Below are 15516 nucleotides of genomic sequence, written 5' to 3'. Positions count from 1 at the left end.
GCTAAAAATATTTAGGTATTAAGATATCGATATAACGTTAAGCTTACTTTCTTGTGGCTTCGTGTATCAGGTATATGTAATTTCCGTAACGTTGTATTTTATATGTTTTTACGTCTTTTTATTTAACGAAGGCGTAACCGAATAAATTGTGTTAGACTTTAGCTATATATGTCTCGAGTCTTGTTAATTCTTGAATGTCTTTTGTCGATATTAATTCGCATAGATAAATATTTGACACAGAGATAAAGTAGAAGTAAATGTTACAATTAATATAAAATTATAAATTTGTATTTAATTACGACGTTTCTGCTTATAAAAATTGTGATATTTTGCGGAAAATGTAAGTACTTTTATACTGTATACAATTAAGCAATTTCAGTATGATTATTGAATTAGAAATTAATTATGCTTTCATCGATACGAATTTTATCATGCTTCCGTATATTCCTTCTGCATTTATTCTATTTATTTATCGAGCTTTCGTTCCATAGAGCATCCTCCGTTTCGACGATGAAAATCATTTCTGAACCGTAATGGTGTCAATATACTTCATTGTATATGTCGATGCATAATAAATATCGCAATTACAATTCTAAGACATACTTTTATACAAATAACAAGATCTACATATGTCTATTAATATTTTTGACTGATTTGTTAATCTCATTCACGATGGAGAAATGAAATTATCGTTTTATTGGGCAAAAAAGAAACAAACAGCGCCGTTTCCAATTCAAACAAATATCCTTTCGTGATCTTTAAATAAGTGCATAATTTTTCTGTACAGCCACGTTTTTAAACGCAAATATTTGATACAGGTAGAAAGTGTATAAATTGAAATATCATTCCTGCTATGCAGCGTTAAGGGTGTGGAAGCTGAGAGATGAAAAAATGGAAGCCACTAACGTGCTTTCATGCATTTTGTTTGCGTGAATAATATATGGCGAATAGAATATGTACGGCAACGTAAGCAGATCGTTTTGATTCGTTATCCTTAGCCACGATTTTTTTACGAATATCAACGATGAACAAAATAGGGGATCGTTAAAAGCATCGCGACAAATACAAAAGCATCTCATGTAAATCCCGTAACAATTTACATAGTTTTCGAAGCGTAACAAATCCGGTAAAAGATACGTAAACCCATCACCGTAGTATTATAACACTACGACAATACGATAGTCTTATACTTCACTTTATATCCATTTTTAATATTCGAGCAATTTTACGTAGGAGAAAAATTCGCGAACCTGTTAATTGGAAATTAGACGATGAAAATTCAGAAAAATCTGTTCGCGTTGTCTATAGTATCGCAATGCTTTATCGAAGGAACGTAATAATAAATAGACTGTGCATGTTTATGCAGATTCGTATTTTTATCGAGATGATTAAAAAAATAGAATCTAGATAGAACGTTCTTTTAGATAGAAAGTATTATACTTTGGATATTTTATACAAAAGTATAATATTCTGGATATTTTACATATTTTCGCTTATTACGTGCATTGTGCATTTTGGCACCTTCGCAAATGCATAAAAATTTGCAGTTTAATAATAAAGCAACTTGGGATTAATCGCTTAACACGTTCACTGCGTTCCGCACTCGAGTCGGTGCATACTTTTAGATTAGACTTGAATATACAACGTGAACAAAAATCCTGCGATTATGAAAAAGTATTGCATAATAATTCATATTAAATATACATGTCGACTGTTGACGCCACAATGACATACCTCAAAAATCACGATTTTAAGGAAAACGAGTTTGTATCGTTCGAATCGTTATGATTTTGTAAAAGCGCCGCGTTAAAGTGCCAAATTGGTATAAAAATGTATCGAGGTAACCCAAGGAAAAGAACATTACAATGTTCTTCTTTAACTCGATAAATTCACGAGTATCCTCCATTCTGTGACACTCTTAATGCAAGATTTATTTAACATTATGTAATTATCGTTGGAAAAATATCAGCACAACGATATCCTAATAACGCAAGATGCGATATTTAAAATTTTGATAAACCTGACGCTGTTGTTGCAATGACGCAACCGAGATATGTTACCGATGAGCCAAACCAATAGGAGCAACCATAGAAACGCAATAGCAGATTAAGCCTGCTCGTGTAATAATTTAGGAGCTCGTTTACACGATTCGACTGCTAAAATGGTATCAACGATAACCAATTTTTCTGTACAAGCGACTCAAAAGCAACAAATTTCTAGCTATGTTGCAGCGAATGATCGATACGTATAGTTTCAAAATATAAAAACAGGATGAAAATCGTATAGAAATTATTCGCTAGCACAGTGTCGTGCGGAAAACGACAATCAGATCGTCAGAGATCGCGTTAACACAGTTATATCGAAAATTTGGAACACCCAGTATCGTCGAAAAGCCATTACGGATCTTGGGGTCTTGTTGGAGACGCGCGTGCATGTGTAGCCTGTAATGGCAGATGGCGTGGGGCCTGTGTGTCGAGCAGCTGCAGCTGAGAAAGAGAGCAGACACTGGAGGAAGAAAAAAGAAGGGGAAAAAGAGGGGCTAAAGGCCGTGGAACGTATATACATACTTGCTACTCGTGTCGCGAGGACCACCCCAACCCCCATGATCCAGCGGAAAGAAAGCCCCCATACGTAGCTTTTACTCACGGGAAAACCCTACGGAAAGGAACCTGTCGGTAGCAGCACTCGCGTCACCACCTTAATGGTGACCTCATCCTTGAAAAGATCACCGGAAAGCGGAAATGAGTCGTCCCATTACGTCCAAAGAAATAAGTAGATTGGGGTTAGGTTCGTGCATTTTTGAGAAATCGAAGATTCCAAAGATTTACGCCATGCGTCTAACACGAGGCGAAACGAAATACTTTTGTATCGTAAAATATTATTTCGCAATTGTTATTTCGCTAATTGTCATCAAGATAGCTATTATCGTTTGTAAGATTAGATATTGTGACGTTACTACTGCTATTTTTAAAGTTAAGTAATTTTTTAAGTCTCGTCCGTATATTCTTTTTTAGTTTATCATTCGGATTGCACGAAACACGTTACAGTAGTTTTATTTCGACGTTTCAGCGACTATCGTAGGCCATAAATTGTACGCGAAAGTTGTAGCTTTCTCCCTTTCTGTACTGGAAACCAAAATGACGAAAGTAACGTGAAATTTAATATACTTATTCATGGTGAAAAATGATCAACAGAGGTAGCGAAAGGTGTGATTTAGTAATGCTATTAAGCATCAGTAATGGTATATCTACGGACGCACAGCTGATAAAACAATTCTTTATTAACGGGATTCACGAGTATCAGCAGCAGTAGCAACAACACTAGTGACAACAGCTGCAGAACTCTCGTCGATCGACGAGAGAGCAGCTGTTCCCTTTTGCCGTTCCCGAATCACGATTCGAGTTCTGGTTCAGGTTCTGCTTTTCCTGTCATACGCGTATACTCGTTTCGGCTAGGTTTCTAGAAATTCTCAAAATAAATGAATCAGTCGAACGTTAGTTGAAGTTCGAGTCGTACACAACCGTGTAATATATCGAAATCAGCGTTCAATTTTAATGCTCGTAAATCTTGAATTATAATTATGTATATAGCGTAAATGTATGTATATAAATGATTAAAACGAATTTCAATAAAGGTATACGCAGATTGCGGATACTTATGCAAATTTACACTTTCATGAACAGCGAGAGAAGCGGAAAGCTTAAGGGCGATACGTTTCACTCGTCAAATATTATAACGAGTACTATACCTGCTTCGGATATTTGTATTTCATTTGCAGCTTTTAATTTTCTACAGATGCATAAACATCCGCAGTCCATTCGTACGATCGCTTTCAACGTCAAGGTAAGAGCAAACGAAAAATTCAGTAAAAATTCGTTAAACGGATAACTTTTTGATGCTGCAAATACACAAACGGAATACGCAAGTTTCAGTTAGATTATGTTACTCCGTCTTCTTACTTGTTTATTTAAGGTCGCAACTAAAAATTTGATTTAGAGTTTATAGATACGATCGAAACCGTAAAGGAATTATAATAAATTAAATTTACTTTTCACCGATCACCAGGCTATATGTATCCCAATTAACAGAAATGTTTATTTACGATAAGAGGTGAATCATGGAAACCGAATTCAGATGTAAGATAATAGCCTTGATAGGACATCTAGGTCGCCTTCTTTATATGCACGTAATGAGAATCAGTCTGGCTAGGGTATGTACGTCTCATCGAGAACGAGGTGTCGTCACCGATATTCTTCCCCTCACACGCAAGTGGTACGCGATTATACAATATAGGAGGATGATCGCATAGAGAACGCGTGTACGCGTGCACATCGTGTGTCGATTGGAACGCGTTTGGACGGCCAGAGGAGGGACAAAGGTTGATTTAGCCCCTGTATCGAAGTCGCATTGTACTCGTCGTCTGATTCTCGTCTCGATGCCAGCTGTTCCTATTTCCCTTCTCTCTTTCTCGTCCTAGCTTTTCTCCCCCTGAACGAAGCTTTCCTCGGAGCTTTCCTTTGTCGAGCATCATCCACGTTCGTGCCAGTCGATCCGTACCGAAATTAATCAAAAGGGAACGATCGCGAGCACGTGGACAACCCCTAGTGCTTGCTACTCAAACGAAACGCAGACGCCTCTCTCCGATCAAAATATTAAATAGCGCGACCAACCCTCGAGGGCACCGGCTCCCCAGCAATAAGAGGTGGTGGGGTTCTTGCTTATGAAGGGGGATTTGGGGTACCGACGTACGGCCACGTGCCAGCCATGGGAATATAATGCCGCAACGGCCACGTGCCCACCACATAACGGGTGTGTACTGAGAAAACGACCACTGGTTGCTTTCAACCGCACAGATGTGTTGTCTATGCGTAGCGCTCCCTTTCGTTTTCGCCATACATCCCTAGCGCCCGACTCTTTCGTTTCAACTTCTCCCGCGGAAGCTTTTTCGTCGAACAACCAGCTTTCGCCCGCAACTTCGCTCGCATGCACTACTGATACACGCAACAATTTTTAAGCAGATGATTTCTTAGGAATTAAATATCTACGTATTTTTCATGTACTAAGAGTCGTAGCAGAAAATATTGGATTATACAAATGTTGGATTTCGAAATAAACACGACATAAACCATGGTTGCTTCGCCTCTACCAAACATGGGAGTCCATAGAATTCAGATGTCAGGCCATTTCACAGCTTCTACGAAGCGTAATCCATTTTCTTTCCTGGATATTAATTAAGCTGTACAGCAGAGAAAAACGCGTCAGAATCCATTCGCTAGCTTTTGCGCGATGCGAGCGCAAACGGACAGACAAAGATCCTAAAAATTAGTTTTTTGGATTCCACAGCGTATGAGCTGTTTCCGGATGACTGCTTTGTTTCTTTTTATTCGATGTACAAGCACAATTCTTCCACTGTTTTACTAAACGTATAGATTGTATAATATTCACGTATTTTTAATAACGCGACATACGTTTTATTTATTTAATAAGTACCTAATGATAATTTACTAGCAATTTTTTTCTCTTTGTCGTTTTTTGCTACTATACTTTACAATTTTCTTTGCCACGTAATAATCGGCGTTGTTCACTCTGTTCCTATTAATTATTTCGCACGTTCTTTGCCGTTTATCACGTTCACTGTGTGCCTTATTGGAGCCAGGACGCATATTCAAAGTCACGAACGTTAAAAAATACACGCTAAGAATAATTTATATAACACACGTGATATTATTTAATATAAAGGTAGATTTTATACGCGACTGTCGTGGTCGTAGTGACAAAATTTGAACTCAATTTGGAAATACAAGTATGTATAGAATTTGCAAGTATTTATTACAAGGTAAATTAAACAAAAATTAATATACAGTATGAACAGTTATCTGAAGCATATAACAATCGTTAAAAGTGGTCCTACTATATACTACTAATTAACCAGCACTAATTAAATAGCACTAATTAATGTCGTGAATGATCGTCTGTTTGAATACTTTCACAATTTCTGCAAAATACATAGTTGTACCAAATATCTTGCAACTTCTGTACACATTTTCAAAATCGTCGAGAATTTATGCGACAGTTGGGTATAATTATAACGCTAATGTAATTTCAAAATGTACGTAATATGTCTGTACTTGTTAGAATAAAATATGGGCAATGAAGATCCAATCAACGGTAATTCTAATAGGAATGGTTTCTTAAAATTATATTTAATTAAATAGTGTGCTTCAAGTGATCCTAAATAAATCAGTTGGATCGATTAGCAGTAAGGTTCCATTAGAGCGCTACGTTAGAGAAAGGTCTTTAATGGACTTTGAAAAATTGATTAACGCGGGAAATAAAATTTGACACAACCGCTAACGATTTAGAACAACTACGTTAAAATGTGCTGCAGTTAGGGGTTGAATAATGAAAAGAGGGAGAGCACACTACCTAGTCATCTGTTGAATAGGGCGGCAACAGGACCCAGGCTCCCTTTTTCTCATTGCGTTAACGAACTGCCGATAAATTACTTTCCTCGGTATATTAATCGAGCTGCCGAAGGGTAGATAATACGTTAATGCATCCGTTAAAATCTTTTTTGAGAAAGCATTACTAAAGTTTATGTTTTATAACATCTGCTTCTCTTTCCACGTGAATTTTCCCACGTTCCTGTTAAAACAACACGCAATACTTTTATTCAATTTCTCTTAGATTAAATATAATTATTTATAACCAGAAGAGAAATCTGTTCTACACGTATCTGTTAATTTATAATGAATTTAATTTAACAATTCGATTTTAACAAGGATCGTATACCGATTGAAGTTGTAAAAATACTTTTTAAGTTGTAAGTCATTAATTTTATTCGAACAAGTAGCTTAAATATTAAACTTTGAAGATATAAGATATGTTAAAACGTAATAAACGTAAATATGTCAATGTATAAATTATTAAACTAAATTAATTTGTGCCGATGATATTTTATGTATATCGGTCAGTTGTCTCTTGTGCACTGTAGAGTTTTCAACTTTTCATTTATAACGATATTTTATTTATAATTATAATATCGGAGGGGAAAATAAATTATTTGTGTTCAACAAATTGTATTTTAATGAATGTTGAAAATAATTAGATAAGACAATAGGAAATAATAAATATCAAATTCTTTAGCAATTCTACAAACTTGAAAAGTAATCCAGTTCATTAAGAATTCCTCTAAATTTTTCGACGTTGCGCGAATATGTGTCGAGAATATCCTTAATCACAGATGTTTGTATTTTTATCGTTACTACAAACGTGTAATTTCCTGGGTTACTCGTAATTTCATTTATTAAGTCACTTTGTCGTAAATTAATATGTATTTATGCATTCCACATAAACTATATAATTTCTACGTTATTTTTGCAGTGTTTATACTTATGGCTTACTTATAGCGTACTTATAGCTACTATCAGTACATTAATACATTAATAAGCACTTACTAATTATTTTTGAATTTGTCATAGTCGGTTTGTAATGAGCTTTTTCTTATAATCATAAAGTATATAGCAAATATGTAAATAATGAAATTTTTAGCGAAATCGCGTAGCGCATTATATAAGTAAAGAGTTGTATCTTCATATACTTTAATAATAAAGTTATATTTATCTACAGTTGAACGCAGATTTAAGTACTTTTATCGTTCAAGAAATTTAACATTTCTTACATACAGACAGATTAAGATAGTACCAGCACTTCGTAATCTCTAAATGGGATTTCCCTGCCTTCATAAGGTACGTACAATACTCCGTGGGTTCTATGTACCTGGAAAGAAAAATCTAATGTAACAGAGACACAAGTAAGTTGCAGCGAAAAGCAAAGAAATACGTAAAACTTGGAAGAAGAAAATGTGAAATTGTAGAAAATCTTGTGCGATATATGGAAACTATCTCAGGACGGATTATATAATCCGATTATACAAGCAATAACAAATCAGGAAGAAAGAATACATTTTATTTTGTTCGAGGACGCCCGATTGCTCGATAAAACAAAGTTAGAAAATTTGTTGAGTATGTGTGCACTCGCAGTGTCGATCGGCTTAGTATTATTATCGAGTGATTACTTCAAGATCTTTATTCACTCGATCTATAGCTTTGACAACTGAAATCAATGAAATACTGCAAGAATACCTGTGCAACGAGTTAAAAAAGTAATAAAATACTGGGTAATAAGTTCGTTCAATTTTATCCAGTAATATACCTTTATGGGAAAGAAAAGATGCAAACATCTAAGTTGTTTTATAAAACATTAGCTCTAGCGTAAGACGTTGTTTGGGGAATATAATTATTTACTCATTTATATAGATATTATTTAAGATGCCAAATCATCAGCCCTGTATATTGAAATAATAAAATAATTAACACAAATAAACAGCGCCACTAAACGTGACAGTAAGTCAAAATACCGCTGAGTGTCGATTATCCGACTTGACGTGGATCGAATCTACCTCGGACCGTCGAAAATTCGAATAATGCGTTAAAGTCCATGACTGTGGATAAGTCGTGCATTAAAATTGTGAAAAAAACATTTTGATAATGTAATATTGTACGTGTATTTAAGTTTGATTAATTATTTAATCAAGTGTAAGTTTGATTAGTCGTTTTAACAATACCTGACTATTTCCGCTCTCGTACTCTGCGTTAAACCTTTGAAAAAATGAAGTTACGACAAAGTTCGAAGCACCTCGGATAATACGGAACTTTGGTTAAACGGGACTCGAATGACCAAGACTTCATTGTATATTAAACTAAAAGTCATCGATCAGCCATGTTCGCCTACGTGGAACCTGGAACCTATTACATATATCCTTGCTATGGTTCCACTATTTATGTGCCCATGGCCAAGTGTCGCATGCGCTTTTGAGTTAGTGCAGAAGCGGGGATAGAGATAAGATAGATAAGACGGAGGGAATAGATATTAATGTGACTTAAGGAAAACTAAATAGCGTATGTTCTAATCCTGCATCTCAATTATATCATGCCAATTTTGAAGTGAATCGGTTCGGTAGTTGAGGCGTGATCGAAGGACAAACATAAAACATTTCATTTTTATATACGTTAGTATATAATGAATGTAAAATGTAAAATATAAAATATAAAATGTATATAATTTTTATATACATTTGTAGAGAAATGAGATAAATAAGTTAATTAGAGAAATAGTATCTAGTACTCGACGCACATACTCTTCTAAGATAAACACGAACGAACTTGTTACTCACCTACCATACATATAGTTGATACGGTGTTATTAGTTGGAGTTCATCGTGATTCATTACGTAAGAAGATAGTAAAACTTACTACTAGTGCAAAGTATTCGAATAAATTCAACTATTGTTACATGCACGATCGAAACCCGAAGAACCACAGGTATGTTATCTATTAATTATCGTGAAAGTTTCAGATGTAAAATATTTGAGGAAAGTATGTTTCGTGTCTTAGTTTTTGACAAATTACGAAAGACGGAATCTTCGAATCGCTTGGAGTCAAATGCGACTAAATTCCAATGCTTCTGCCGAAATCTTTATCGTGTTCCAACTAATCTCTGTTTTAACGTATAATCAGAAAAAAAGAATTTTCTACGAGAGTTTACGATTTCTTATCGCGTCCAACCGGAAATATTTATATTTGATTTAGATTTTCTATCTCGACTTTTTTACCCATCGCTCGTTGTTCCTCCAAAACTTATTGACAAATAAAGTTGAAAATATGTTAACATATATATTACAAGTGCAGTCCGTAAGGTATACAAAGTCCGTTTCGCTCGGACAATCAGGATTACACCTGACTGGCAAAGTCCAACGAAATAATCAAAGAGCACACAAATGGTCCGCTGTCATGTGAACGAAATTGTCCACCACTGGATGAGCAGACTCGATAATTGTTATTTCTTTGAGAACTTTGTCAGGTTTGAAATGGGCATTGTGGATGATGATAAATCCGTGTGGATAGCTCCGCGCTAAGTTGTTCCTGTTTTATTCGTCTCAATTGTACCATACTTTTTGAAACGAAGTATCGGTATGGGGTCAGAAATATAAAAGCCTTGCCAGCTTCTTCATCGATGGCGTCGACACGACGCGACGCGATGCGACGCGACTAACGGTGCACGCGACCACTTGTGGTTGGAAATTATTATCGCGTGTGCTTTTCCGTGCGTTGGGGTTCCCCTGGCATCGGTGAAACTGTTGCCAGCCGGCTCACACTGGCCGAGGACTTTTATATGCCTAACCTCGTATCGATACTTTGCTGCCTATACGTCAACATACGTGAATATTTTCAACTTCATTAGTTAATAATTAATTGTTAGGGAATAACGAGTGACGGCTAGAACCTTGTAATTGTTTGGTCGATGTTTCCACAAGCTGCATTGAAATGTATATGAAAAAGTGAACTTACTTTTCCCACGCATGGTATACCATTTTGAAAAGCACGGCCTACGTAAAGCATTTCTCCTTCCACCGTATTTCCAGATTCGACCGCGTGTGGTGGAACGTGACCGTTACTCGCGTGGACCCAGTGGAATTCGGCGGGCATCAAAATCTATTGAGAATAAGTATCTTACAACCATCTGCATAGTTTCATCGTTTAGAAGTACGCTGTTTAGAGGGATCGATAAAGGGGCACGATCGTCACCCTTCTAATCTTTAATTCTGAATTCTTCACACTCAGACAAATGGCCTTAAACGAGACGCTAGCATAATCGAATCGGCAGAAATTGATTTCGATAAATGTGATCCAGCGTATCACGTAGTAAATAAGGGGCACCTAACGTAGCACCACTTGCAAGTAAGTGGCTGCTTATTTATGCAAGCAAGTATATTCGAAGAGCGAAACGAATGTCACCAATCGATACCGAATGGCGATGAATATACCGCGGATGTTTCTGCTATTTTATACGTTTCTCCGTTTCATCTACTAAATATCACGATAAATGCTCTCCCTTAAATATTTTATACATTTTTGCATATTATCTGCACTCTGCTTATTTGCAAATAAGTCACGTATTATGTACCTATCTGTAAAGTTTAACCAACATCGGTGTGTCATACTTGAGCGATGTTCCATGCAAGTAAGCGTTTAATAAGTATTTAATATTAGGCATGAATATTCTACTCAAACTCAATTAATAAAGGGATATGCAAGCGGATAGAAGTCCGTCGTTCAAAATAGAAATAATATCGTTTAAATATCGTTTTACCTCAAAATCATGCTTCATGTGTTCACTGCCGTTGTGACAGACATAGGCAACGCCATGTTCTGGTTTCACCTTTGCAGGAAGCATATCACCATGATGCAAGGCACGTCCAACAACAAGATTCAAGCCATCCAAGTCCTTGCCGACACAGATCATTCCCGGTACGAAGTAGCGAGCACCCGTGAATCTAACCCATTTATATCCTGCAGAAGTAGTCGGTATCAGTGAACCTGAACATGGAAACTATCTCTATAGATAGAAATCAGGTTGTTAGCAACGACATTCTCGATCGAATATCTCACAGTTCGCGAACTTTGTTGGTTAGATCAGTCTTGTGAATCACGTTGAATTTATCTATTGCCAATTCCAGAGTACAAATTCCAGTAATCAATGGTTATTGATTCGTTAATTCAGCGCAGTAGTAAAGTAGATGTTCGATGGTGCTGTTGGTGCTACGATATTCACAGGGTTCGGGACTCTCTTTTCGATAGGGTTCGAATGTGTAATGTTATAGTGACCAGTGCCGAGTCTGCTTCTTCGTGTCTGTTCCTTTTTGCCAAGGTCGTAGCAAGGTTTATTTCGTGTATGTTTCTTCTGGATTTATTTATTTAAGGTGTTGCGAACAAAGGCATTCGAACCGAAAATCATCCACGATATCGCTAAGTCTCAGCGTTAAGTGGGATCGTCTCTTACGCTCATTATATGCCGGAGGTGACTATTCGCACTGTATACTAGTTTTTTTTAAGTATGTATGAGATTACAGTGAATACCAGGTTATCCCAGAAGCTTCTCTCATTTTATGAGGAAATAAGAGATGCGCGGCATTTCTTGTTTTATATTATTTTATCGAATCATGTATGATCCATTTTGTAACGATAGATCAAAATGGAAAAAATCTTTTGAGACAACCTAATGTCTTGTAACTTGTATATGCGTGATTCTGCAGAAGTGGAAATTATTTCGCAGCGATGTTGGCCGCACACTTTTTCATTTAATTTACGAATGACATATGACAAGCTTCAGGTATGACACAGGACACGCTAATATTGCTAGAATTTGTAGTCAGACAAATAAATAGCTGTCTGTGATTTCATCTGTACATTTTTAGAAACTCTTTACAAGGACCGAGAAGGTATCCGGGAAGCTGATAGTCCAATAAAAGTCTCATGTAACATATTTGAAACAAACACGTTTGAAACCTTTTACTTGAAGAAGCAGATATTTTCTCTCGCTTTTTATCACGAAGCATTAGTTGGGAGATAATTAGTCTTCTCAAGGATTATCACTATTCAATTCTGATATTAAAAAGAAAGCTAAATGCCACTGTTACATTTACGTTACGACAAATAAAGCTCAGTAAAAATAATAAACCTGGAATATAATACGAACCGTGAGGTTGAAAAGTTGGTGGAATGGAATGTATGACTGTTCTACAAGGATGCGTAAATTTAGATTTCCCAAAATGCCTGTTAAAACCTGTTAAAGTAAATATCATTCTTTCAGAAACTACTTCATGGAGGTGTAAAAGTGGCGACAAATATTGCAAATCTTATTTATCAATAAAACGAAGTCGATCGAGGTAAAAGTAAACGATATGAATAATAAATATAACCACTATAAAATATATACAAAAAAAAAGGAAGAAAAATTAGTACATAACTTCAAATTCATTCACCGATCATGGGTTGCAGAGTAAAGTTTGCAATTGTGACGTAGCAGAGGACCGAGAATTTCATGTGCAAGAGATAATCTCTGGATTAATTCGTAATTTTCCTGTCAAGTTACTATCTTTCTCTGTCATACAAATACGATAAAATTTAACGTTTTCAGCCGTTTGCAGTCAGAAGCGTTGCTCTGTAACTGCATAGCTATTTAAACCGGCAGGTCCGACAAACGACATCAATTTCTAACTGAAACCAACGTCCTTAGGTTTGTATTAACATAGCGAGGAGGATCGAGGAAGATAGGCGTTTCAGAAATTGCTCGGGCTTATCAGTCGGGATAAAAAAGAGATATCTCGAATGATACGTGACGCTCGATGACTGAGATGTGCAACTGCATTCGATCGTACATAAAACGATATATCCTGACGTTTCCATGAGATAACGATGAAACTTTTTTATTTCTGATTTCTTTAAAACTAAACTTCCACTGACGTGACTGACTTTGTAAGATGTTTTTAATTAAAATGAGACTAAACGTAATATAGTTTAAATCGCATTTACATATATATATCGGACTGGATATTGGACTTATCAGGAGAAAAAGTCCAGCCACACTGGACATAGGACCGCAAAGGGTTTAGGGTGCTAAAAAGTGAATACTGCAAAAAATTCCCACTTCTGTAGAATCACTCGTATATATTTTCAGATTGGGTTCAAACTTTGCCAATATAATCTTGGCAAAAACGTGTGTTCATATAGTGTTCAAAGTGTTTCATATAGCATAAACAGTGTACACGTAGGAGTTTTCTAATGTATGTTAAGTGTGCAAATATCTTTGCGGGAAACTGTAAGTATGCGTGTAAAGGGAATGACGTACAGGGTGATTGTTAAATCTTGATTCGAGATCCGTTTTTCGAAGCATTTTGCAGAATCTACTTATCGAATAAAATAAATCGTTTTCTCGGTATGAGTTACGTTTGTCAGAATACAAACTTTTGTGCCAATTGTAAGGTTAAAAACTTTATCATTACGATAAAAAAGGCATATATAGCGATAAATTTAATCGAGAGATAGATGACGAATCGGTTAAGCGACGAGTCGATCGTTTAACCAGAAAGTCGATACGAATTTGTTAACATTATATAGATGCTGAGATTAGAAAGATACAAACGGCTTTACATACAAGGCGATCCGTAATTCATGGTAAAAATTGAAACACGGAGATTCTATGGTTGTAAATAAGACGAAAATCAAGAATAACAAAATTGCAATGGAAGCGCTTGGTTTTTGAGAAAATCGAATTTGAAAATTTGTGAGGAAATAGGCAAATCTGAGCTGGACAGTTGAAAACGAAGGATCAGATGTTTACGTGTATGGCCCTGCAATGGAGAAAATAGAATTGGGCAAATTTTCAAATTTGGGTTTCTCAAAAATGTGACTTTAGACGAAATGATTTTATTCTACGCTCGAAAACGAAGTCTCCGATACACTTTTGTTATGAATTGCGAATCATACTGCATATTCACAAAATTAAAGTAATTATTTGATTATGTGTGATGTATTTATCATAGCCATTTTATCACCTGTTATATCGTGCGCATGAAATGCATAGTATTCGTAAGATACACGACAAATGGGTATCGATCTAAATATATTACAAAAAATAAAATTATATTTCAAACAGTTACTTACCACGGCCTTGCATCTTGACTTTGGTAACAAAACTTCCGTAAAACACAGAATTTTCTTGAATCGCGCGAACGCTTACGGTTGCGAAGAGACACTTTGCAATACGTTTAACGTTATGGGTGTGAACGCAATCTCATCCTCTTTTAAACGGAACTATCTTATCGTAAATGAGATACGAGCAGTATTTATGATATAAACACCGATCAGCGATTATGTTTCCAAGAATTATTTTAAGGAAATGTTTTTATAGATATTTTGTTTTTTGGTTTTTTTAAATTATTAAGAAAAAATTTGTCTGAGAAAGGAAAAGAAAGTAAAAACTGAAGAGGTCTTTTAATATATTTTTCAGTAGAAATGCGTGAAGCTTTTACTATAATTACGTGGAGTTTTTTCGTTCATATAAATTTGCCAATGTGATGTTATATCGGTAAAATTTGTTTACTACGATTGAAGTATTAACTTTGAATTGCTTCGTGTAAATATTTTATGCTGCAGTTAATTTTATTTTATTTTATAAAAAATAAAATTCATAGCAGTACGTGAGTACATCGGTGGTACTGGGTTCGCTTTTTAAAATATTGCGTTATATTCGTTATTAATTAATATTAGCGTGTCCTCCTATGTTTTGTACGGAAAACTCAAGTGTGTCGAATCGCGTCCCTTTTAAAACCATTCAATTTGTACCTGCAACATTTTCTAATATTATTAAAAATAAGCGAGATGTTCCAGGTGATAAAGTTATGTGGGCCATCCTTAGATGAAACCCATACGTAAGAAGTTTCCAATACTTTGGGGAGAGTGTTCTTCTTTATTTACTTTCTACTACTTACTTTACTTATAAAGTTACTTGTAAAGTTACTACGTACTTTCTACTTTAGATACTTTCGTCACTGTATGTGAACTATACAATGTGTGCTAATTGATCCAGAAGATATATTGTATCACATAATTACAC

The 15516-nt window shown here is 35.6% G+C and overlaps 1 protein-coding gene across 1 annotated transcript; it reads right to left on the bottom strand.

The window, feature by feature from the left end:
• Positions 1-7597: 7597 nt before the first annotated feature.
• Positions 7598-14683, bottom strand: LOC117242713. The gene is made up of 4 exons (XM_033509601.1): positions 14565-14683; positions 11212-11411; positions 10410-10553; positions 7598-7779 (listed from the first exon to the last, which is right to left on the bottom strand). Exons 1-4 carry the CDS (start codon positions 14575-14577, stop codon positions 7693-7695), a joined length of 444 nt encoding a protein of 147 aa, XP_033365492.1. The 5' UTR covers positions 14578-14683; the 3' UTR covers positions 7598-7692.
• Positions 14684-15516: the final 833 nt, after the last annotated feature.

The sequence above is a fragment of the Bombus vosnesenskii genome, unplaced genomic scaffold, assembly GCF_011952255.1.
Source record: "Bombus vosnesenskii isolate JDL3184/JDL3185 unplaced genomic scaffold, Bvos_JDL3184-5_v1.1 scf7180000016275, whole genome shotgun sequence".
NCBI lineage: Eukaryota > Metazoa > Arthropoda > Insecta > Hymenoptera > Apidae > Bombus > Bombus vosnesenskii.
Note: the sequence above shows the minus strand (reverse complement) of the source record. Positions and strands in the feature narration are given on the sequence as shown.

Excerpts from the sequence above, each read along its gene's own strand:
- LOC117242713 (XM_033509601.1), bottom strand. Across the intron at positions 10,554-11,211 it reads ACATGAAGCATGATTTTGAG|ATTTTGATGCCCGCCGAATT; the intron begins GTAAAACGATAT and ends TATTCTCAATAG. Across the intron at positions 7,780-10,409 it reads GTATACCATGCGTGGGAAAA|GTACATAGAACCCACGGAGT; the intron begins GTAAGTTCACTT and ends TTTTCTTTCCAG.